The sequence below is a fragment of the Glycine max genome, chromosome 18, assembly GCF_000004515.6.
Source record: "Glycine max cultivar Williams 82 chromosome 18, Glycine_max_v4.0, whole genome shotgun sequence".
Classification (NCBI taxonomy): Eukaryota; Viridiplantae; Streptophyta; class Magnoliopsida; order Fabales; family Fabaceae; genus Glycine; species Glycine max.
In genome coordinates, this window is record NC_038254.2 from 55,245,356 (window position 1) to 55,269,246 (window position 23,891).

The 23,891-nt window shown below is 32.7% G+C and overlaps 4 protein-coding genes across 4 annotated transcripts; 1 reads left to right on the plus strand and 3 right to left on the minus strand.

Moving 5' to 3' along the window:
- Positions 1-3,083: 3,083 nt before the first annotated feature.
- LOC100801839 (probable galacturonosyltransferase 14) lies at positions 3,084-9,325 on the minus strand. The gene is made up of 6 exons (XM_003552507.5): positions 8,595-9,325; positions 7,581-7,636; positions 7,334-7,489; positions 5,775-6,365; positions 4,407-4,709; positions 3,084-4,088 (listed from the first exon to the last, which is right to left on the minus strand). Exons 1-6 carry the CDS (start codon positions 8,821-8,823, stop codon positions 3,804-3,806), a joined length of 1,620 nt encoding a protein of 539 aa, XP_003552555.1. The 5' UTR covers positions 8,824-9,325; the 3' UTR covers positions 3,084-3,803.
- A 4,236-nt stretch (positions 9,326-13,561) lies between these two features.
- Positions 13,562-14,232, plus strand: LOC100802369 (LYR motif-containing protein 4B). Its single transcript, XM_003552508.4, has 2 exons — positions 13,562-13,954; positions 14,045-14,232. Exon 1 carries the CDS (start codon positions 13,653-13,655, stop codon positions 13,947-13,949), a length of 297 nt encoding a protein of 98 aa, XP_003552556.1. The 5' UTR covers positions 13,562-13,652; the 3' UTR covers positions 13,950-13,954; positions 14,045-14,232.
- A 2,606-nt stretch (positions 14,233-16,838) lies between these two features.
- LOC100798286 (BAG family molecular chaperone regulator 8, chloroplastic) lies at positions 16,839-18,568 on the minus strand. The gene is made up of 2 exons (XM_003551704.4): positions 17,853-18,568; positions 16,839-17,772 (listed from the first exon to the last, which is right to left on the minus strand). The coding sequence occupies exons 1-2, from the start codon at positions 18,441-18,443 to the stop codon at positions 17,005-17,007; spliced, it is 1,359 nt and encodes a 452-aa protein (XP_003551752.1). The 5' UTR covers positions 18,444-18,568; the 3' UTR covers positions 16,839-17,004.
- A 1,892-nt stretch (positions 18,569-20,460) lies between these two features.
- On the minus strand, positions 20,461-23,591 carry LOC100803425 (uncharacterized). Its single transcript, NM_001253226.3, has 2 exons — positions 23,053-23,591; positions 20,461-21,295 (listed from the first exon to the last, which is right to left on the minus strand). Exons 1-2 carry the CDS (start codon positions 23,386-23,388, stop codon positions 20,741-20,743), a joined length of 891 nt encoding a protein of 296 aa, NP_001240155.1. The 5' UTR covers positions 23,389-23,591; the 3' UTR covers positions 20,461-20,740.
- Between the last annotated feature and the right edge of the window lie 300 nt (positions 23,592-23,891).

A 23,891-nucleotide genomic window follows, 5' to 3' on the forward strand; every position in this document is an offset into this window, starting at 1 on the left:
AAGTCTAATATGACTATAGTGAGACTTAGATTATTTCTAACACAAAGTTTAATAACTGTATTTCAAATTCTACAGTTACAAGATGAAATTTTAAGCACAAGTAAACAAGTTTGCTCTGCATATACTTATTTGCAGAGACATTAAAGTATTGATGAAATTGCATTGACTATCTTAATGGCATACCCATCCTTCATGTTCATAAAATTTTTCTTCTTTTGATTTGGTTGCAATTGCGAAGCTATAGAATTAAATGGGTAACATGCCATACCTTTTTAAATTTTAAAATGGATTAAACCAAATTGAATCTCAGCCGTTAAAGAATTTTAGTACACATGTCATCTCAAGATTCATTGGACTGGAGATCTGAATTTGCAAAGGAAAATGAAGAGGATTCGGAAACAAGGAACGAGGCTGCTTCGGAATTTTCAAAGTCATGGATTGGAAATCTTTGGTCAATGACTCCTTTCTTTGTTGCCTTTTCCCTCTTCATAATCTCCGAAGGCTGTGAAAATGGAGATATTGTCATGTATATCATGTCTCATAACACATGTATAAGGTTAGAGAAGGGTAAAGAAAGAAAAATAAAATGGTGGTTTCGAATCTTTCAATTTATATTTTTAATAAAATTAACATTTGTAGACAAAATAAAATAAAAATTTTATGATACTTTTATAAAGAAAATTACAATAAATAAATGCAAATTGCTTGTGTATACAAACACTAACTTAGTATTCTTTTAATTTATCTTGTGTTATATATAGAGAGAAAGAGAGGACATATATGAAAGAGGATATATATAGAGAGGGATTAGTGAAAATGACTTAAAATTACAGTTAATATTGTTTTATATTATTAATTTAACAGATTATATTCTACAGAGAAAAGAAAAATGATCAATCAAAAAGTTTAACGGATTATTTAATTTGCATATTATGTAAGAGAAGCATGATAAAATATATGTTTGGATGATTCTACACCGTACAGTATCTTCACGTTTTAACAATAATTATCACACGATGACTGCAGTGTTCAAACACCAGAATTTATATGCATTATGACAAAACCATCAAGGAAATAGTCCTTAATTAGTCTTTATCCTGTAGCTAACAATCTAAATTCTGACGAACCACAACTGGGACCTCAAGGAAAATATTGGTTACAAATGTGTGCATTACATACATTCTTCAACATCGTACCAGAAATTATATTTTTACATAAATTTTATATAAAAATTATACAATAAAAAGATATTAAAAAAAGTTTATGTCCACCTAGGTTCGCAGGTCCAAACAATCTTTAAGGTAATCATAGATACTAATATAAAAACTGTCCAAACTCCACCGAATTAGCCACATGTTGATTTTGTGTAGATTTGTATAGTAAGGGCTCACACACACCTTTTGTGTCAGTTTTTTATTGCCTGGCACCCCCTCTCTTCTACTCTATTTCTTTTTTGTATTTTACATTTTTATTTTCACTAAAATTAAAATGTTTCTCATGGCCGTGCAAAACACAAACATTGTTCTAGTTATTATAAAAATTTATATGTTGGACATGTTATGGAATTATGATGTTAATAACTCTTGCTTGCTAATATAGTATTAATATTAGATTATCTTTCATGTTGGTTGGCATATCTTGGGGGCAACTTTCATGTTTTTCCAGTAATATAAATGTTTTGCATATATATATATATATATATATATATATATATATATATATTAGATGACCTTTTAGATGCTACTATTTAATGACAGTACAAAACTACAAACAGTTCATTGTTGATAAATTTATTATATAAACAATGTAACTATATCGTATACATCGATAAACTTGTGGTCCATCTCTTACATGCTATCAAGTTCTAATATAGGAGGTTCTTATCTGGTATTTGTAATGGTTATTCCCTTTCTCTTTCAGAGGCTAAAGAATCTTTCATAGTGTTTCCCATAAGGTTATGGAAGAATTCACACTTGTTAAATATAGAGAGACAATTAAGTGATATTTCCTCTAGTCTTACTTAAATATAAGAAGAACAAAAAAAAATTATTGGTTTCAAATATTAAAAAATTTCAACTAATTTTAGATTATTTAATGTTATTATTATTAAAATATCCTTCATTTAATTAAGATGTTAGTTTTAATGATTCTTCTTTTTTTTTATACAAAATTTTAATGAATGATAAGTTAAAAAAATTAATTTTTATTTAAAATTAATATAATTAACTAATTTTTTTAGATAGTGTGAAATTTAAGTTTAAGATTGGCAGTAATATTCTTTAAATTTCAATCATTCAACCAAATTATTGATTAATTGAAAATTTGTAGATAAAGAAAATGGGCCCCATTTGAATTGTGGGTCCGTAATATTTTGTTGGAAAAGTCTTAAAAAAATAAGATCCTCCGTGCAATTTGAACAGTAAGACGAAATAGTTTTAATTGGAAATGATGTCATCATCAACTTAGCAAAGTCGTTCCATATCTTTCTTGTCTTTCGTATTTTATATTTATTAGAACTACATCTACATGCATACTAATTAAAGTTAGTCACTTTTGGACTTTGTCTAGGGAGTGGATTGTTTCAATATCAAAGTTGTGTTTTAGTCTTACACAGCTTTCTAATGCAGAAGAAGCAAGAAAGTTGTATGAACAGAAATAACACAAACGGGAAAAGCCTTTCATGGAGGAGGAAGACAGAGTTGAGAATACAATCAAGAATAAGCTTTAAACTACAAGGATTGTTATCCAACGGAAAAGGGAAAAATGATGAATAATTGATATATTAACAAGCTTGATGTGACAAATCAGCCACCCCACACAACTAAGTAATATACACCTCTAGCTCTACCTGGAGTGATTTACCCATTTCACGTAAGTCAAAAGGTGCAGTATAAAGCCTTTTTTTAGCATTAATGTTCTTAACCAATATGATTGATGCGTATTGAATTTTCTTACCAAAAATTGGCCAAACTTATGTTACCAAATAACTTGAATTTACTTCTAACATTGTGCAGTATCAAGTTGTGAAAGCACGAGGCACAAAAATGATGAGAACGATTATGACCCGGCATTGCAAGGATGGAGAAGAGAAAAAAAATGAATTTTCTGCACATTTCAAATGTCTGGTAATCGTACATAATGAATAACAATATATATATCCTACAAACAGTTCCCCAATTCAATGGACCCGTAAGAAAGCAATCTCATGAACTACTCCTAGAATTCACCATCATGATATCAAATCAAAGTGGGTGAAGGTAAAAATTGATACTAACAAAAAATAAGAAACTAAAAAATGAAGGGTAACCTCACAAATTCAATGGACCCGTAACAAAACGCTGCTCTAGAGGGGGGAACCTCACAAATTAACTGTTCTAGCACTTGTGTTCTCAACACCAACTAGATTGATGAAACAAGCCTGACTTTTTTTTATCTCCAGCATCCACTTTATTCTCCAATATTCAACTATGGAATCTTTGCTATATTTGTCCCATAGAAGATCAATAATAGTATCCTTTCACAAACCAAAAATAGAGGACGTGTCTATGTCAAAACTCAAGGGCTCAAATGATTCTTTAAGACCAAGCAGGAATGGTAACTGTGTCATCTGCAAAAATGTAGGGAATGGAAGAAATCCACCCACAATGTTTTTTTATCACTTTGCCCTCTCAACCAATTTTATATTTGCCTTGTCAAATTCATCTTGAAGAAAATTTCAAGCTGCAAAAATTTAGATGAAACCAATATTACTCGTCCCTTTCACATTCACTGTTGTACAAAACATTGTGCTCCACATTGGCAGACTATGCTTCCAGGATATGACAGTTCCTCAAAAAATCATTAGAATAATTGACATACTTGGTCCAAAATGGCCGAAGATGTTCAAAGCCAATTTGTAACCAAGGTTTTGACTGGCCATTGTAGTGAATAACAGCAGCCTTTTTCACACTCTCAATATTGGTATTGTTCTGATAACCCAATCCAAGCATGTGCCAAGAGGGATCAATTGGGTGAACAAGTCCTTTAAATGCAATTAAAGCAGGAGGAAGGGTTCCAAGCTTCCACATTGTCAGGTTTGACTTCAGATTCTGCCATAGTGAAGCTGTCAATAAATATATTTTATGGTAACAGAAACATTAAAGACCAAATGCCCAAGAATTCCCAATACGGGCCCCCCCTTATTCAGTTTCACAAGGAAAGGGGGGTTCAATAAGAAGCCAAAAACAGAAGGAAACAAAAGGTCACGTTAATGACATGTAGATTATAGATGTTTAACCCACTCAATCAGTTGCTGCACAGAGAAAATTAATTTATAATAATGTGTGGATTTTGTATGAAAATCAAAATAATAATTTAAAATTTTGAAAAACTGCAATTATATTAGTCTGAGTATATGTGGACTTTACCTCTTTCAGCCAAGAATGATATATCTCTCTTATATTAGTTCTTCTCCATGCATGCAGATCAAAGATATTCATTCCATAAGCCCAAGCACACTCATCAGGGTCCAAATTCCTTGCAATGAGAGGATGGGAAAAATTAAAGTAGTTCCTAAAATGCTTAGACATTACCCACTCATCTTCACCTCTGCAAGTTTCCACAGCCCCGTTAACTTTTCCTTCCAGGTCAATTTCCCAAAGCGGAGACAAGTCACGCTGAATCACCACATCATCATCCAAAAAAACCACCTTGTCAAGGTTTGGGAAAAGCTGTTTGACATGCAAAGCAAACATAATCAACACAAATATATCAAACAAAACACAATTTATGTTCAAAAGAGAAAGACAACAATAACATTTTATCTAACACTAATATTAATAATATAAAAAAATAGCAATCTCAGCTATAATGGTGCACAAGTTCAGAATACTGATGAAAGCAATGCAATGCAAAAGCAAATTAAAGTTAATATACTTGAACAAGCAACAATAGAAGGGGAGAGGGGAACATTCCTCTATTCATAGCACAGATAAATAGAGAGGAAAAAGAGAAACAGAACAATTTGCAAAGATTTATTGAATCTTAACAAGAATGAGACAGAATGCTCCTTCCAAGGTTTTCCCCTTTTACAATTAGCTAACATTCAGATCTCCAATACTAACAACTCAATGCCCTCTCATCTGCAATTTCCCCTCTATTTAAGCTAAATTTTTTATATTATCCCTTTCAACTATTTAACAACCAACAGACAGTTTTAACTGTCTGATTCCATCTAACTGCTTTGTCTCACTTCAGTTGACTTTCTTTCATTCTTCACTCCTGTGACCTATCATATTTCATGATTTATGTTCCTCCTTCATGTTGTATAAATTCCTAGAAAGCAACTTAGGCAAAAAAGACAAACATTTTGCTTTAATAAATTCTAGGTCATATTCTATGCTTTAAAACATGGTTTTTATGTTCTCTTTAATAACTATAATTTGTAAAATGTTCAGAGACATTCCGTGCCCATGGCCACTTTTGCCACTACAAATTCAGTTCATAAAATCATTCATAAATATACAATGCAGAATTTTACAGAAAAATATTCAGCTTCAGTGACCAGTCAATTGTTCATTCTTTAAATTACATTCAACATAAAAAAATTACAGAGAATATTAGATAATGATAAATAAAAAAGCCAATGAATTGTACTACTTCTGTAATGCTTGAAAAGTATCAATATATATATATATATATATATATATATATATATATATATAGAGAGAGAGAGAGAGAGAGAGAGAGAGAGATGGACAAAGAAAACAGAATGATCATTGTTGAATGCAATTTACCTCTGGTAAGTATATGCGGAGATGGTTGAGTAAAGATATGTACTTTGGACTTCTGGCCTGCAATTTAGATGCAAATTTACGTGGACTGATGTCACTGAGATTGGCTCCTGCAATATGATTCCCATGGTAGTAATTCCTAATCCCATTTTGATTTTCTACAGCTTCAAGCACTGGGACATTCTCTCTAGTCAACCAGTCAAATTGGTGAATGCTTTTGATTTCGACTACGGCAGGGGTGACTGGATTCAGTGCAAACCATGAGTGCATACCCGCATAAGTTTTTTTATCCGTGATCACATGGAAGACTATCTTCTCAGGTTTCAGAGATGACTGGACAGTTGAAGCAACAACTACTGAAGCAGCCAATATGTTATCAGTTGACAGAATAAAATGGTGATAAGAGTTGTCGGACAGTAAAGGAAGTAACTCGGGAGGAGGCAACTGTTTGCGTGCATGGGCATTTGATGAATATTCATCAGTCAGACGTAAAGACAGACAATGAATCCCTTTAGGGATAGAACTTGCTGCAAAGTGTTTATTCATCAGCTCTGCAAATTTAGACTCTCTGATTTCTCTCTCATGTTTTTCCATCTGCCCAAGAAGCACAACATTTTTACAAAGATCAATAAAATCACCATTATCACAATATTTATACAAGAGCAGTACTGTATAGTCTAAACAATGTGACTATTCTTTTGCAAGATGAATTAAAGATATGAATATACTTATGCTAAGTTTCACACATCAACCTTGCAATCATGATTATCTATTTTCCGGTTCAGTGGCATCATACAAAATTCAAGTAAAATTATAAACCAGTATTCAAAGTAGATGAGCAACCAGTATATATCTATATCAAAAGAAATCTAACAATTTTGGTAAAGTATTCTCAACTGACTTCTTTAACAAGGTTAAATTAACGAAGTTAGCAACAACATCATCAAAAGCAAGATAACCCTTTCTCCATGCAACAAGAAAATTAAACATATACAACTAAGCATAGCACCTACATAATTTTGTTTAGATTTTTCTTTGTAAATATTAGTTATAGATGAACCAAAAATACAGTCAGTCAAATCCTACATATTGAGAAAATTCCATATAATACAACAGTGAGTACTCTGGTGACTGTATAGGGACCAGTTCTGAGGTGACTATTGTATTTTCAGTACCTCTGGTACTCTATTAATATACTAGTATTTTTGCTGATAAAAAAAAAAAACAGTGAGTACTCAGTTCAATGCTACCACAACTACACAGAATCAAGTCTAGCAGGGACTTACATCCAATTTATAAAACCAAAGCCATAGACTAATACATTTCAAATAAATATTTGTCTAGAAAAGTCATGAACTGGATCATTATATCTCTAGACAGAATATTGAGCCTTTGTTATATAAGTTGTCAAGGACAGAATATTGTTAGTGTGTTCCTTGTAAGCCATAAGACAAGACTTAAAAATGTCAATAGAATTTAGTTTGAGAAAACCTTTTCCTTACTCAATATCAATTAACCAAGAAACAGACAACACTTCGTGTTAAATGAAACAAGCAACTTACCATTCCCCTTAGCATGAATGCAAAAGTTTTTGCATCATACTGATTGTTCTTCATATCAGAAACCAGTTGATCAAAAGAATCCGGCAGCTTTAGATCAGGAGGAATTTCCCCAGCCTTCACTTCGTTAAGGATCTTGTAAAAATCTCTAACCAGTCTCTGCAACACCATCAGTGTCATCATAACCACCCAGATTCAGAAAATAATTTAAACCATAACTTTACTGGATATGATAATAAAAATTATTTACCCCTGAATCATCAGCCCTCCCAAGAAGCCTTGGTCCCAACCGCCTACCTAAACAATCTGGAGAACAAAATAAGTAGTCAATAAATGGTTTAAAACAGGCACAAGGTAAGACATAAAAAAGGCACAAATAATAAACTTTCAGAATCTAATCCAAGTATCATAAAAAAAAGCATGCTACATACGGCTGATGTTTCAGTGAGAAAGAAACAGATAGACCAGAACTACTATTATTATCAACATACCAAAAAAAGCATAACCAAGCAATACTCAACAGTCAATAGAATTCAGGAAATGAGGATAGTGTTCATTCCTCAAACGCAATATCCATTATCAACATACTGAAAAAAGCATTGCTTAAGCAGGGACCTTAAAAACAACAAACATTGGCCCATAATTTTTCCCCTAACTAGTCACAAAAGCACCAAGTAGTTTTTCAGTCAAAAAATGAGGATAGTATTCATTCCTCAAACTCAATACTCAACAGCCAATAGAATTCAGGAACACTTGCCACAAAACATCACTTACACAAGTTGCACTTAAACCACCTGGTCACACTTCAAAATTCAGATACTAAAACAAAAAGTATGTACACATTAACACTAGCCAGAGCTACAAAACTTTCACCACAAAAATCACTTACACCAATTACTCAACCACACACAACAACACAAGTTTTATTTATCTTACCGGATGACATTAACTACACAGATCAGCAGCCAACTGAAATTCATCAATCTACCAAACACGGATCACTGACGACAAACAACAATAACAAATAAAGCCTTATCCCACCAGATGAGGTCGACTACATGGATTACTCAGACAGACTTACACAATCATTGCTCTAAAAATCTAAAACACGCTTATCCCCGAATATTCATTTTTTATATATTTATTTAAATCACATAAACACAAACCACACAACGTTCAAATCAAGATCTACCTAAGAAATCAAACAAACATATTAAAAATTGCAATGCAGGAATTGACGAAAGGGAATGAGATTTGAGAGTACCGAAGGAGGAGCAGTTGTTGACACCTTCGAGGGTGACGAGGGCGGTGAGGATGAAAACAAAGGGAAGGAGAAAAGCGAGGATGAGGATGGTGTGGAAGAGGGTTCGATAGGAAATGTGGCGAGCTGCGACCTTGATCTTCATCAAGTCAATAAAGCCATTGTTGTTGTTGCTGTTGCTGCTGCTCGATATGGTGATGCTTCTCATGCTCGGCGAGAAGTGAAGCTGCATCGTCGTTCACGCCGCAGCCCCACCGCCGCAACAACCCTACCACCACCGCGCCAAAACGACAACGACACCCACCATGCCCACACCATCACATTCTCATTCCTCACGATCTCAAAACGACAACAATCGTGTGCCTGCCACAAATCCGAATCCAATCAATCCAATAATCGATCGAGGTGGTTGTGGGTTATGCTTCTTCGAGTTCCTCTCCCATGGATCATCAACAAGGAGAGAGAAAGAGAGAGAGAGAGAGATTTTTGGGTCTTTTTTTGTTTTGTTTTTTACTTTTGTTTTTTTTTTTTTGCTCTCTTTGTTCGGAGCGTTCTCATTGGTCCGATCTAGAATTTCGTTTTCCCCAAAATAAAAATGTGAAAAATAATAAATAAATGAACTCATTAATAAAAAAGAAAATGTGTCAAAGTTGGGCTTGGAGAGAGACATGTGGAGAGTGTTTGAGCTTGAGATTAGGGAGCGGGAGCATGATTTAGGACCTAAATTTAGATTTACATGTTTCCGATGTTTATGGGCTTGGTTTAAAGAATTCCTATGTGGATACTATTATGAGAAAAGTGGTGGTTAGTTTTGGTTCAAATTTCTTCATATTTTGTGTTAGTGTGAGCTGTGGCAAGGGAAGAAGTAGGATAAGGTATGTAAAATACATTTTTGGAAGAGATAAGAAATTTTATGTGTGAAGGTTAAGTTATATATCAAAAATTAATCTCTCACAATAACTTGTAAGAACATATTGGAATCTCGTCAAGAAATTAAAGATCTTAATTATATTGATTAAAAAAATATATTAGTATTACTTACATTGCATGTAATAGAGGTTTTAAAATTTCAAGTTCTATTTTTAATTTGTTATAAATGGCCCAATAACATTTTATTATTTTCTATATAAACTTTTAAAATGAAAATAATGATATTTTTATTTTTAAAAGAATTTTTTTTTTCAACTCATATAATACAACACTGAAAGAGAATTAAAGAAGTTGCAAATCAAGCTTAAGAATAATAAAAATAATAATATGGGTGAGTTGAGCTTGGTGTAGAAAAAATATGGTAGGAAAATGATCTGGCCTCTTCCCCATCTTCTTCGGGGTGCATGCGTTGGTAGAAAGGAAACATCTGTCCCCGGGGCAGATTCACATTGAGGAAAAATAATTACATAAATTTTTTAAAATTATATATATATATATATATATTATTTTTAAAATAATAAAATTAAGTGTATAATAAAAAATAAAGTATAAAAAAATATCATGGATAAGATGAATGTTTTATTTTATTTATATAATTTATAATAACAATAGAGAAAATATTCTATTTGATGTATACATTTTACTAGATTATTTTATTCTTTAATATTTTTAATTTCTTTATTATTTTATCCTAATAATTATCTGTTACTTTTTCATTTCTATTTTTTTTAGTTAGAATAAGTAAAGAAGTACGGAATGCTTTTCTCCACTAGTAATTAATAAAAGAAATAAGACAATAAAAAGATATTAAAAGTAAATTATTTAAATAATTTGTACAAACCTTAACGTACTTATTCCATATACAAAATCAAATTTTTTTTCCATGTAGTTAAAAGTCATGATTAGTTAGTATAATAAGTTGAGAGCAATTAAATTTAAAAATAATATTTGAAACGAAAATGACAAAATTTGAGAAATATAAAGTAAGAAAAAACATACAGGTTTTTTTTCAAAGGAGAGCCAAGAATTATACTGAAAATAAGATTTATCTGTCTACTTTCTCAGTTTCTCTCAGCTACTAAGTATGTTGAGAAAAAGTAGGAAGAAATTTTTTTTATTTCAAATGTATAAGTGTTCAGATTAAATTTGAATAAATGGCATCCACGCCAACTAGAAATGGGGAATAATTATGGTTTGATCAAAATGTTGCAAGCTGCAATGAAAGTTGAATTTAATTGAATGGGTAACTCTCAATAATAGTTGGCTCAAAGTATATATTTTAAGATTTGTGTTCTTCTTCTTCATCCATTTCAAGCAAATAAAAAGACAAAGGATTGATTGTTAAACAGATTGTCTCAAAGGTCTAATTTTCCCACTCTGTACAACTTATCATGGAAGAAAGTTGCAGCCTTGCATGTAACATAAAAGACAGTGAGGGATACTAACACACTTTTTAATGCATTTGTGTATTTATTCTAGTACAATTTTTATTATTTAAAATTTATAAAAGTAAAAGGAAAGGAAAGAAAAATAACAGGAAGGAAAGTTGTTTGATAAAAAAATATATCTAAAATGACATAAATGTGTTTTATAATAAAAAAAGGAGCATACAAAGATAAAAATATTTTGGTTAATTTGTGTATAACTGTATAAGAGCACCTTTCTCTCTCCCTTTCTTCCATTTTTGTGTGAAATACTCAACATGTGGATCTCACTTACTTTTTGTTGTGTTTCGTTTTATTAAGTAACCAGATAGAGCTTGTAAGAAAAAGTAACCGAATAGAGAAAGAATGATGATTTTGTTATCCTTTTTTTTATCCTCTCCACTCCTTTCAAGTTTCTAGCATACAAAACTGACAATAAATAAAAAATAAAATTCACAAAATTTTATAATTCTAGATAAGTTTTAAATGATAGTAATAGAGCATAACTTTTATAGCACAACTACGACGCAATATCAACTTATTATAGGCTAATGGCACCGGCAAGTAGACATATAGATGTCTGGAAAGAAACAAATTGGTTAGCCATATCCATCGCATGGGTAAAATGGGCAAATAAATGCTAACAGTTTTGTTACCTAACTGAAATGGTAGTTATAGGCAAGTAGAAGTATATTGGAAAAAAAAAAGTAATTAAGGGTGTCTTTGGATCAGCAAATTTAAAATTATAAGAATTTAAAATTATAAGAAATTTTAAGAATTTTAAATATTTCAATTAAAATTCTTTTATTTTCAAAATTTTGTATTTGGATAAAAAAAATTAAAAGTGTGAGGGTGAATAAAAAATGAATGCTTCTCAAGAAAAGAAGATTGATGCAGTATGCAGGGGAATGGACACGACGACATACATTCTACCACAACATTCAATAAAGGACATAAGACGTGAGCGACAGTGTCTTTCTTGGAAAAGAGGAACATTTTTAAAAGATTCTTCTATTAAAAAAAATTAATTTTTCATATTTTAGAAAGAAATTGAAAATTTATATTTTTAGTTGTTGAAAAACTAAAATAAAAAAGTAAATAAATATCTTTTATTAAAACTTTTTTGTCAGTACATATCTATATACTTTTTAAATTAAACTAAATTCATCATTTGAGTTGGAGTTCGAGAAATGAGAATATATCATAAAAAAAGAATATGGAGAGTACAGCTTTCAATTCCAAGTGAGAGTGTTTAGACACACATGGTGCCAATTCATAGCAAACGCAAGTGGCAAAATCTGAGTAAATGAAATGTGTGGAATCAATGACACTAACATGATTTCATGTGCAGGGTACTTCTAAGTTCTACCTTATCCTTTAAACCGGCTAGAGGGATTCTGATACTATATTAATATTTTCTGAAGGGGAAGTTGAGTTAGATATATTTAAAGAAAAACTCTTAAAAATTAACAAACTTATTTTTTTTATAAAACAAACAAAAGTAAAAGTAACTTTAAAAAAATCCAACTAAAGTAACTTTTAAAAATAAGTTGTTCACCTTAATCATTCCCTCTTGCATATGAACTAATTGTTGGGGGTGAAAGTTAGAATTTAATTAATTGGTGATAAAATTTGGTTTTTTCTACTATCTCAGGGTAAAATTGTGGTTATATTAGAAGTGATTTGAAAAATACTTGTTTTAAGTTATAAATGATACGGCTGAAATACTTTGTTATAATCAATGAATCTGTCTTAAGTTAAAAGGAGATTTAAAGATAACTCAGATTAAGTGAATCAGTGTATAATGTTTTTATATTTATGCACCTCAGGTTTACATCTTTGGACAATAGTTTTTCAAACTTGTTTTTAAAATTATATTTGTGAAAACGTTTTAAAAAAATACTTCAAGTTTTCACACACTATTTATAAGTTGTGTAATTTTATTTGGTAAATGATAAATTGTATAATTTAGATAAAATTATAATCTTATAATTTTCATAATCTGTAAAAATAAATAAAAATTTATTTTTAAATAGGAAGATTTTCTAAAATATGTATATTAGTCCATTCTCTTTCACATTCACTTTGAATACTCTCTCCTTTCACGATGATAAGTGGTAAATTTCACTGTTCTAACATGCATTTGCTATATCCTCTTATACTTTTAAATTTTAATTTTAAATATATATTTTATCATTTTATATTTTCAATATCAACGGAAGAATTTAACTTAATTTCTTATCTTTATCAATTTATCATTTTCAATATCTTTAGTTTTAACTTAAATTTGAATATATAGTTTTTTTAAATATCAATAAATAAAAATAATAATATATTACAACATTATTTATCATAAATCTAAAATGTAATGTATATATTATAAAAACTTATTTAATACATATTTTAATTATTATATAACTTTATATATTGAAAAATATTTATTTATTTTCTGATACACACCAAACATTAAACAGAGTCAAAACATATCATATTCTTATCTTACTATTATATTCAATCTTATCACCACACACAAAAAAGTCCTTATGAGTTATGATTCTTTAAAAAACAAAAAAAATAGAGAAAGTAAAGTATAGTTTGGTTGGGATTGATTTGGGCCAAGAATTTTGGACCCAATACATACACATACATTGTTCTCCCTCACTTCACTTTTCTTCTCTGCCGCTATATTCTGTATCTGGAGGGAGCCATGAGTGCACTTGCAGCATCCTCCGCTACTCCTTCCGCCGCCCAAGCCCTCTCCCTCTTCCGCTCCCTCCTCCGCGCCGCGCGCGAGTTTCCCGATTACAACATCAGGGAGTACACCAAACTACGCACCACCGATGCGTTTCGCCACAACGCCACTCTCTCCGACCCAAATTCAATTTCCACCGCCTTCGCCCACGGCAAGTCGCAGCTCGCCGTCGTTAAACGACAGGCCGTCGTGTACTCTCTCTACGCCCCTCCGCTCCGCAACGTCATGGAACTCCAACAAACCCCCTTCTAATCACGGTAATCTCAGGGTTTAGGGTTTATGTTCTTCGTCATCGCTTCATCGCTTTCTATTCATTAATGCCAATTCGATACTTGGTATTACTGCAGGTTCTGAGTATGACTCTCTGGGAAGATCAGAATTGCTATTTGATTCCCAGTACTCATTTTTTAAGGACAAGTTTATGTTTTTTTTTTTTTTAAATTGAGTGGTACTTCTTAATAATGTATGTAAAACCCGGTTTTAAGTTGTTAGGATGAATGGATGATATGAGTAATTTAGTTGGATGACCTGTAAATTTGACTTTTTTATCTATTTTTTTATTTGATGATGATGATGATGTGATCCTTCACTACAACAATTTGATGTATTTGTGCTATTGTTATGGTAAATTATTCTGTTTTTGTCTTTTACATTGAACAAGCAATATTATTCCGAAAGATTTCATTTCCACGTTCCGTTTGACTTGAATGAAACAATTAATCATTTGTTTCGCTACCAATGTGCATGTATGTTAGCCTGCTGTTTCTTTTTGGTGGAAACTGTTGTAGTTCTTGTTAGGAAGTGTTCCTGTAGTTTTTGTGCTATTAGTTTCGTCCCTAGAAAAATAAAAGAAAAACAGTATACCCTGTGTTTCACTTTAGTTTATTGAGTATTCTCCACGGGAACCCTATGACTACTGAAAAATAAGCAGAGGGTTCATATGCTATCTGTGGAGAAAATGTGCAGAGCATTGCAATCTCATTCTTTTTCTAACATTATTAGCAACTCCTCTGATTTTTATAAGCTGATCGGTTTGTGCTTTCATGAAATGTGGGATAAATTTGTCGAATCTTGAATTACAAATTAATAGAATACCAGTTTTAACTGGAAATTCGCGGTATCTGTATAATTAAATAAATGTTGGGAAAAAAATAAGTTGGTTGAGTCTAGAAACCTCAGGAAAGGGAAGTTAAAGACATTGTTGGAGAGGTTGAGGAATCAAAGGCCGAAGTAGAGGTTGGGGCCAGGGAACTTGTTGTCTGCGAGGGTAGAGGTTGGAAAGGAATGGAGGTGAGTGACGGGGTCAGAATGTGCAAGGTAGGTGGAGTTCAGTGAGGTTAAGGTTTATGATGTGTCGGTGGGAGTTGTAGGAGACACCAAACCAAGAACAATAATGGGTAATAGAAGTGTTCCGAGAGAACAAAAGGGGTGCTGTCAATGACTCAGTAATGGTTGCTCTGATTTTACAAAAATGGTGGTGTCAGAAAGTCCATTCATGTGAATTTTTCATTGTCTACCATGCATGTTCTTTCATGGGATGGTCTTGATTCCTGGTATGAAGGGAATGGTTGAAAGAATGGACGATGAATCTTTAGTTCAAAACATTATCCTTCGTCATGAATCTTTAATTTGTTATAACAATTTTTATGAATTATGAATCATTAATTTGTTAGAACATAATTTTTATGAATTTAGATACAATCCTGCGTCTATTTTTTAGTCTTTTAGTCATGGTTACTTAGCGTAGGATTGATGAAACCGTTGCTGAGCAGTGTTGGTTTTAGAATAATAATCTTTATTTTGTTCATCAAACCATTATGTTAAAGAGATATAATTGACCATCCGAAATTCCTTTCGAAATTAACTTGATTATTGGACAAACATATATCTTATCTCTTCAATTGAATTGTATAATTATAAATCAATGGTTTTAAAAAGGCGAACATCTATCCTCCAAAATTGAGTACAACGAATAAGGGAAAACTAGCGTTTGGCGCCAGAGACATGATATCTGTATCTTCAAAGCTAGCAGATAGTCATTCGTTAATGGTCACTTAATCGTTCGGATTCTATCCATTTCTTTAATTTTCTTTCCCTACCTCAGTTCTTCAATTTTGAAGGCAATATGACAAGAAGGATGTTATAGGTCACAAGAAACGTTTCTCTCATGGAATTCTTTCACCTGCAAGACATTCCTACAATCTCAATACACTTAATCTTTCATTTCATTTTCTTTTTATTTCTTGATATGAGCTAACTGGCGTTGGCATTCAGTTCAAATATACAATACAAAGAATGAATAGAGACTCAAGTATACGAATCAAAATATTTCATCAGTCAAGCAAATTGGTTTGGTACATAATAAAATCATTTGTTCAATTGTCTTCAGTTAGACAATACCACATTTTAGCCATTTTCTGGCCCACTGTTAAAAAGCTACAAATAAACCATCTGAGTCCGGAAAATCGTGGTTTGCTTATCCTTTTCTTATTTGGTGTATCGAAATTTTGTGCTGGTTAGCTTAGCCCACTTAACTTTCTCCCTTAACCATAGAAAGAGTATGGGTATGCAAATCCATCCCCGGGGTTTTTATTATTATGTTTTTCATGAGATATTCTCATTAGAGACATTACACTAGTATTTGACTAGTAGTGTGCCGCAAGCCATAGTTGAGTAAGAAACAGCAACATGAGATTTCTATCACAGAAGATGACATCATGCACATGCTAAAAATCCCAATAACTTACTAGTTATATAATTATAAAATCTGTGCCTTCTAACTCATTTCTCTTACATGGCCACAATCATCCTTTTATTTTCATTGTACCTAAAATGGAGCAGTGTGTACTGTGTAGGGAAATTTAGAAAGAGTTGATCATCCTCATCTGAAGCAATAGAATTGTTCTTTTAAGTGTTAGTGTCCCAAACACAAGTCTTTGTTGCTTCATCACCACTACACCATATAGGCTCCATAGCTCAATGTTTTTCTATGGTTCCATCAACTTCTGTAGTGTTTATAAGCCTATTATTTCACTGTTTAAGGTCAATAACCAGGAAAGCAGCATGTCACGACTGCCAACATTGAGAAAACAAGTGAAATTGCTTCAAAAAATGTCGGGGGAAAGGGTGATACACTAAAAGTAGTAAACAGCAATTGAAGATTACAGGTCCACTACAGAACCAATGACAAGTTAGACACACAAATGAGCTCTACCAGTCTGAAATCCAATAAAAAAACTCCTAGATTACAATTAAACAATACAAATCAAACAGAAACTCAGTCTTACATGATTCAAGCCATGGCCATTCACGTCAAAATTTTCACCCCTTTACTGTTCTTTGAACCACTTCTGTTTTCCATCTTAAGTGGCAAAGGAGCAGAGAACAGAAGCTTCTCTTGGTGCGCTTGAAGCTGCTCTTTCACCACATTTCTGCCCACCTTTACAAAAAGCCTTCTAGTGTTCCTCTCCCCATCATCGCTGCTATGTGGCAATCCTCCACTATCGAACACTAACACTTCCTCATGATCCTCAGCACCCTGAGAAGAATCCACCCCATTATCTTCAACTGCACCACTCACATTCTCCGAAACCTCTCCTTGCTCGTCACTAGATGAACAACTTCCATCTGAACATGCCACATCCCCACTATAAACCTCACAAATATTCCTATTCTCAGCAAACCTCACACTCTTCTTCACTCCAGGTTCACCTCGCCTAAGAAGGCACACCCCATTTTTGTTTGGGGACACCTCATTCCTTCCACCAATCAAAACATTGGTTACACCATCATCATGAATGCTCTCCCCAGACTCTGAATCTTCTTCATCATTAGCAGAAACCTTACACAATCTACTAAGCTTCTCAACTCTACACCTCAAATTCTGCAACAGCTTCCTCCTCTCATCATCATCTGAATTTCTATTCTTTTGGACTTTCTTGACAGACCCCACAGTCTTTCCTGCTTTTACATGAAGTACATGTTTTTTCAAAGCAACCTCTTCGATTGAGTCCAAAAACTGAACCAAATCTCTGCTAATCGACCTTTTCCCATCCACAATCATCGGATCACAACCCTAGAATCAAAATCGAAACTTTTTTTTTAGTTTTTTTAAAATAAATTCCTAACAAATAAAAATGCCCATGATGAGATTACCTGAATGGAATCGAGTTCTAGGAGCAAGTTCATGGCTTTAAGAGAAATCGCTGCGAAATCGACATGGGTATGGTTGGAAAAGGAGGATTTGAGAGCGTTGAATGTGGATTTGATGGAAGCAAGGTGTTTGAGTTGGGCCAGGGTTCTTGATCTGCGAGCGAGGAAGGAGCGGAAATGAGTTTGGATGACGCGCGCGGCGGCGTGGCGGAGGGAGTGGTGGGTGTAGTGGTTGAAAGAGGATTCGAGGGATTCGATGCGGTCGAGGAGTGAGGAGATGGTGGAATGAGTTTGGTGTTGGTGTGGGTGTTGAAGGTGGTGGTTTTGAGTGGGGAGTTTGAGATTTTGATGGGTGTAGGATTTGGTGTAGTGTTGCTGGGAGGGGATGGGAATAAGGTGTGGTTGGGGTTGAGAGAGGAGTGATGAAATGGCTTGCAGAAGGTGGTGGTGTTGGGGTGGTGGGGGTGTGCAACAGGTGTGAGAAGGGCGGTAGGGTGGAGGAGGTGTGCAACAGGTGTAAGAAGAAAAGTTGTGGCAGCTGCAACAGCTGTGGGTGGTGGGTGGAGGAGGCTGGTGATGGTGGTGAGAGGCCATTCAGTGTGTGTAGAGCCAACCAGCACCAGTGTGAGGGGAAAAAGGGGTTTTGGTTTTGGTCTTGTGACTCTGTTGGCGTGGAGTTGCTGAGAACTTGGTCAATTCAAAGGCTATTTAAGAGACTGTAATTAATTGGTTTAGCATTAGCATAATCTGTCATGTAATCATAGTATTTACATTTTTTTTTTATAAAAAAGTTAAATTAATTTTTTTTATAATGTATTTTTTATGTTGAATTTAATCCTTTTTTTAATTTGATTTTTTATTTTTTTAAAATTAATTCAATTTAGTCTTCTTTTTTTCACTTTGTTCTTCTAATTTTTCAAAATCAATTTTATCGTCTAAATTAATTTTTTTTCTAATTTAATTTTTTATGTTGAATTTAACTTTTTTTTTCAATTTGATTTTTTATTTTTTTAAATTAATTCGATTTAGTCTTTTTATTTTTTTTCAATTTGATATTCTAATTTTTAAAAATCAACTGAATTTATTTTTATCGTCTAAGTTAATTTAAGTGATCATACCGTTTAAATGTATATTTTGTAACGATTTGAACTCATAACTAAATAATTTTAAGCAATCACAAAGTGTGGTTTTGTAACACTTATTTTAATTTAAATTAAATGATCAAATTGAATCAATTTAAAATTTGGAGAATCAAATTACTTTAAAAAAAAATTAGAAAATCAAATTAAACCTAAATAATAAATTAGAGAATCAATTAACTAATTTAACCTAAAAAAATGATCAACTTACTCAAAGGAACGTTTGGTAAGACAAATATTTTTAGTTTCTTGAAAATCTTAGTTTTACATGTTTGTTATATATTTTAAAAATTAATAATTTAGACAAAAAATCTTTCTTAAGAATATTTGTTTGGTATACATTTCACGAAAATATTCTTATAGGAAAGTGAGAATGTTACTTTTCCAAATTCAATTTTTCATTAATTACAGTAAAAATATCATATTATTTATTTAATAGGATAAATAAGTAAAGTATCAAAAAAAATATCACATAACTCTTTAATTTCTAAAAAATTAATTCAAATATTCTCAATGTTCAATCAAACATGTTTTATTTATTATCAACAAACATGATTCTCAAGATTCTTAATTTCGGTAAAAAAAATTCTTTATCAAAGACCCTTAAGATTAGAGATATTTTTCATTTTTATTATTTATTTTCTTGAACTTTAATGATTCAAATAAAGAATTAATCTTACCTATATTTGATTTCAAGAAAATCAACAATCAAAATAAAGAATAACTCTTTTCATCCTCTACGAAGCTCTTTTAAAATTACCGTTGGATTAACTAATTTTAACGATCTTTTTTTCTTCTTCCTACATCCGAGAGCAAAGAAAGTATATTAGCAATTGATTTAAAGATAAATATACTATAAATTATTTAGTTAAATAAAAATTTGGTTTAGAAGCATCGGTTAAAAAGAAAACAAAATAAAAGATTGGTAGGGCATGTACAGCTATTATTAAGATCATAAACAAACATAATGATGTTGAAGTTGGTGTATAACTTTTTGGAATGTCGTATGTGTGACAGTAGAACTGAGGAAGAAAAAGCTTATATCATAAGGGCAAACGCTGACATGATCCAATAATTTTCCATGTGGCCACTGGCTAATGGCACTATCATCATTATTACCTCAAGCTAGGATGACCTTTTCTTCCTTGTAATTTTTCTTACCATGCGCTTTGCTTTGAGTTCCATTTCTTTTTCTTTTGTTTGGTCATAGTGTGTATAGGGATTTGAATGTTGGTGTGCTCTATTGGCACAAACAAGTGTGGAGCTTTGAAATATTCGGGGTTTCATCTGTTTGACTAGTATAGCAGTATAGCTTAGCAAGCATTAGTGCTCGTTCAATTTGGAGTATATACAAATTAATTTTTATATGTAAAATTATTACAAACAATTTAGCTTTTATATGTAAATTTATCTTCTTTTTTGGAGTGGATGTGTAACGAAAGTATAAGATGAAGAAAATATGTCAGGCAATTGTTTTAAAATCAAAATTTCCCCAGAAAATAAAAACATTTTTGATCATTTGATAGTTATCACTAATAGTCTATAAGAAAAAGAAAAAATCAGTTGGCATTGCAAGATTTTGTACTTGCAGAGACAAAGGTGTGAGGCATCTCAACTGCTAATACAATGCACAAATGTATATATACTCTGCACATTTCATATTCAAACTAAAAATTAAGCAATGGATGATATTCTATTCAAATGCAGAATGGAGTTGCTAAAACAAGTGATGTTCCTAAAAAAAGGGAAAATTCAACAGGCATTGGATTGTGTATGACCCGATGCTTTCTTCTGCATAGCAGCATGCTTTTGTCCTGCAAGATGATAGTTATAAACCGTCTCACTATTACACACCACGTTACATATAGCACATATCTTAACTGCTGAAGCTGCTGCCCCACCCATAAGAACTTTCATTTTCTTTTTCTCCAAATCCTCTGCAGTTTCAACTTTTTTTCTCTTACTCTTATTCCCACTGATGGATTTGCCCTTATCATCCGGTAATTGGGGTCCTATTAAAGGCTTAGATGACCCAGATGGTTGAACTTGGGTAGGTGTCAATGATTCCCTTAGTTTCTCCACGTTCTTCTTGTGCTTCTTTCCTAATTTATGCTGGTCCAGCACTTCCTTGCCGGTGCATTCTATCTTGCAAACTTCGCAAAATGCAGGTTGCACAACCTTAGTTTTCTTTTGGTTTTTCTTAGGTGTTCCATTGACATGAGGTTGAGTTGTGGTATTTGTCCACCACAAAGAGCTAGGATTTGCCATAGCCAACTGTTCTGAGCCATTGGGTGGCAAAGAGATGCCCTGCATGTTTGTATGGATTTATTTCCAACTCAAGATAGTACACAATGCAATTAAAACAAAAAAGATGAATGGAGCATACAGGACTTGCATACAACCATTATATGAACTTCAATATACTATTCAAATCCTCAACCAAACAATTTTAAAAACAATTGATACAATCAAAACCCAGAGTCCAGTCAAGGATGTTTTTAGCAGTTGTAAGCACTTGTTCAGTGTTTACCAATCAGATTTCAAATGCATGATGAATGTAGAGGAAATTACTGAGATAATAATTTATAAAAGATAATGCACAATTGCACATAATGAATTTTTACCATAATGCTTCTAATAATAGCATAGGCATAATGATTTGAAAATGTCATAAGTTACTACTCCAATCCAAGTACTGGTCAGACTTGTTCACTTTCATTTTCATTTCCTTTATCTTGTAGAGTTTATTCAGGTAAACTTTTCAATGGAAAAAACTGAAAATAATACGGGTCAATGACACAAGAGAAGCGCAATGAATTGCCAAATAAAGTTCATAGTAACTGGAAACCTATAGGCAACTTGAATAAATTCAAAATCACCATCCACTCAATTTCAGAAATATTTAATAGAATGGAATTTTACATTCCTTTAAATTTGTTGCATACATGCTTAACTTCAGATAATTAAGAGAGAAAGCTAGCTGATATCTAGATAACATACTGTGTTTATTTGATCCATACTAAACGAAAACAATTGGATATCATAATGCCAAGGTCCTAAAACTTTAATGCATGTCACTACCCAAATATAGAGGATCCATATTAGTAAGAGTATGCTCGCATACGAGGAACTAATCTTGACATATAATCATGAGTGGATGTCAAGATTAGATTCAAGTAAAAGAAAGGTGACTATTTATGTATGGTTGCATGGTCATCAACATCTAATGGTCATCGTAGAAAAATATGAAGAGATATAATAAGCATGTCAAAGCATCCAAATGACCAACTCTATAAATTCAAAATATTAGCAAAATTTTGTTTTCCTGATTTTAATAAAAATTCAAGGTTTCCATTAGCATCAAAGAAGAAGAAAAAAATGGGTAAAAAACAACTGGAAGGAAAAAGTTAGGAACATAGATTTCTAGAACAGAACAGTTCAATAAAATCATTAAACCAGGTTCCTCTCAATTGGAATATGGTATCCACGGAATTCTATATGGATTCTGCCTCCCTAACTCCAAAGAAAATAAAAGCAACACAGAGTCATACACCATTTATCAGGCCCACACTACGAGCAAAGCAATCCTCACTAACAACATATCAATTTCCCACAATCCTTCAACCAGCTACCACCAGGCAAGAACATGATCATTTCAATCTTGATTTTTAGCTACTTCATCAAACTACTTTGAATACACAAGCAAAGTTTTAAAAAACAATCTGCCACCACAATTTTGGCCGCAGCAACGTCAAGGATTTTGGGGTCTCCGCCACCTCAACACAACCACAGTCGTGGCCGTATTTGTCCACAATTCCCCACAATATTCAATGATCGCAATGGTGACGAAGCCACAATCGTGACTGCAATTTAAAACCTTGTAAACAAGATAGAACTGTCAAGGGAACCAATTTCACAAGCACAGTTATAAGCCCATCCCTATGCATAAGAAGAATCAAACACATGCCCAAAAGTTATCTAATTCCAAACCCTTGCCTCAATCACAATCAGTGTCAAAAAAATCGAAACTTTAGCCTAAAATATAAAAAGAAACAGCGACTTACAGGTGCATAAAGAGTAGGGTCAGTACCAAATTGCCTAACAGCCTCTCTGGCAACCCAATTATGGTCCAAGCAATACCCAGAAGATGAATCATCCCCAACAAGGCTCTGAGCGTAGACCAAACCAGGAACGGGTTCATGAGCCGCATAGCTAATAGGGTTCAATGGGGTTTGGGGATCAACCCCGGGAGGGTTAAGGGGAAGAGAAGAAGAAGGGTTAGGGTTAGGGTTTTGAGGGTAAGAGGGGTAATAGGTAGGAGGATATGATGATGAGGGTTGTGGGAAAGAAGGTAGAGGGGTTTCGGTTTGAAGAGATTCAGCCCAATTGCTGTATTCCATTGATGGCTAGCTATGTGGGTTTCAAGCTTTCAGTGGCATGGAGAAGAGAAGAGAGAAGAAGGTAACACACGGTGGTGGATGCTTCGTACTACATACACACTACATGATGATGGGAAGTTATTACATGATCCCCAAGCCTATTATTAGCTTACAAAATTTCCTCTAATGAAAGATTTGAGGCATTAAACTAAAATCATCGTGTTAATCAATTTACATTACACGCCTGCTGATGATTTACTTGTTTTTTTTTTTTTTTGGCACATTTATGTTTAATAGAAGACAAAAGAAAATCATATTAGAAATAATCGCATCAACTATTTTTTTTTAATTCTAAATGTAACTAATAATAAAATAACACACTTGTCTTATCTATATTTTATGCCTCCCATGCTTTTGTAGTGATTTCCTTTATTTATTTATTTATCTTTTATTTAATAATACTTCTTGGTGTGTTGCTGATGACTAATAGGGCTTAGGTGCTAACCTAATTGTGATCATGGATT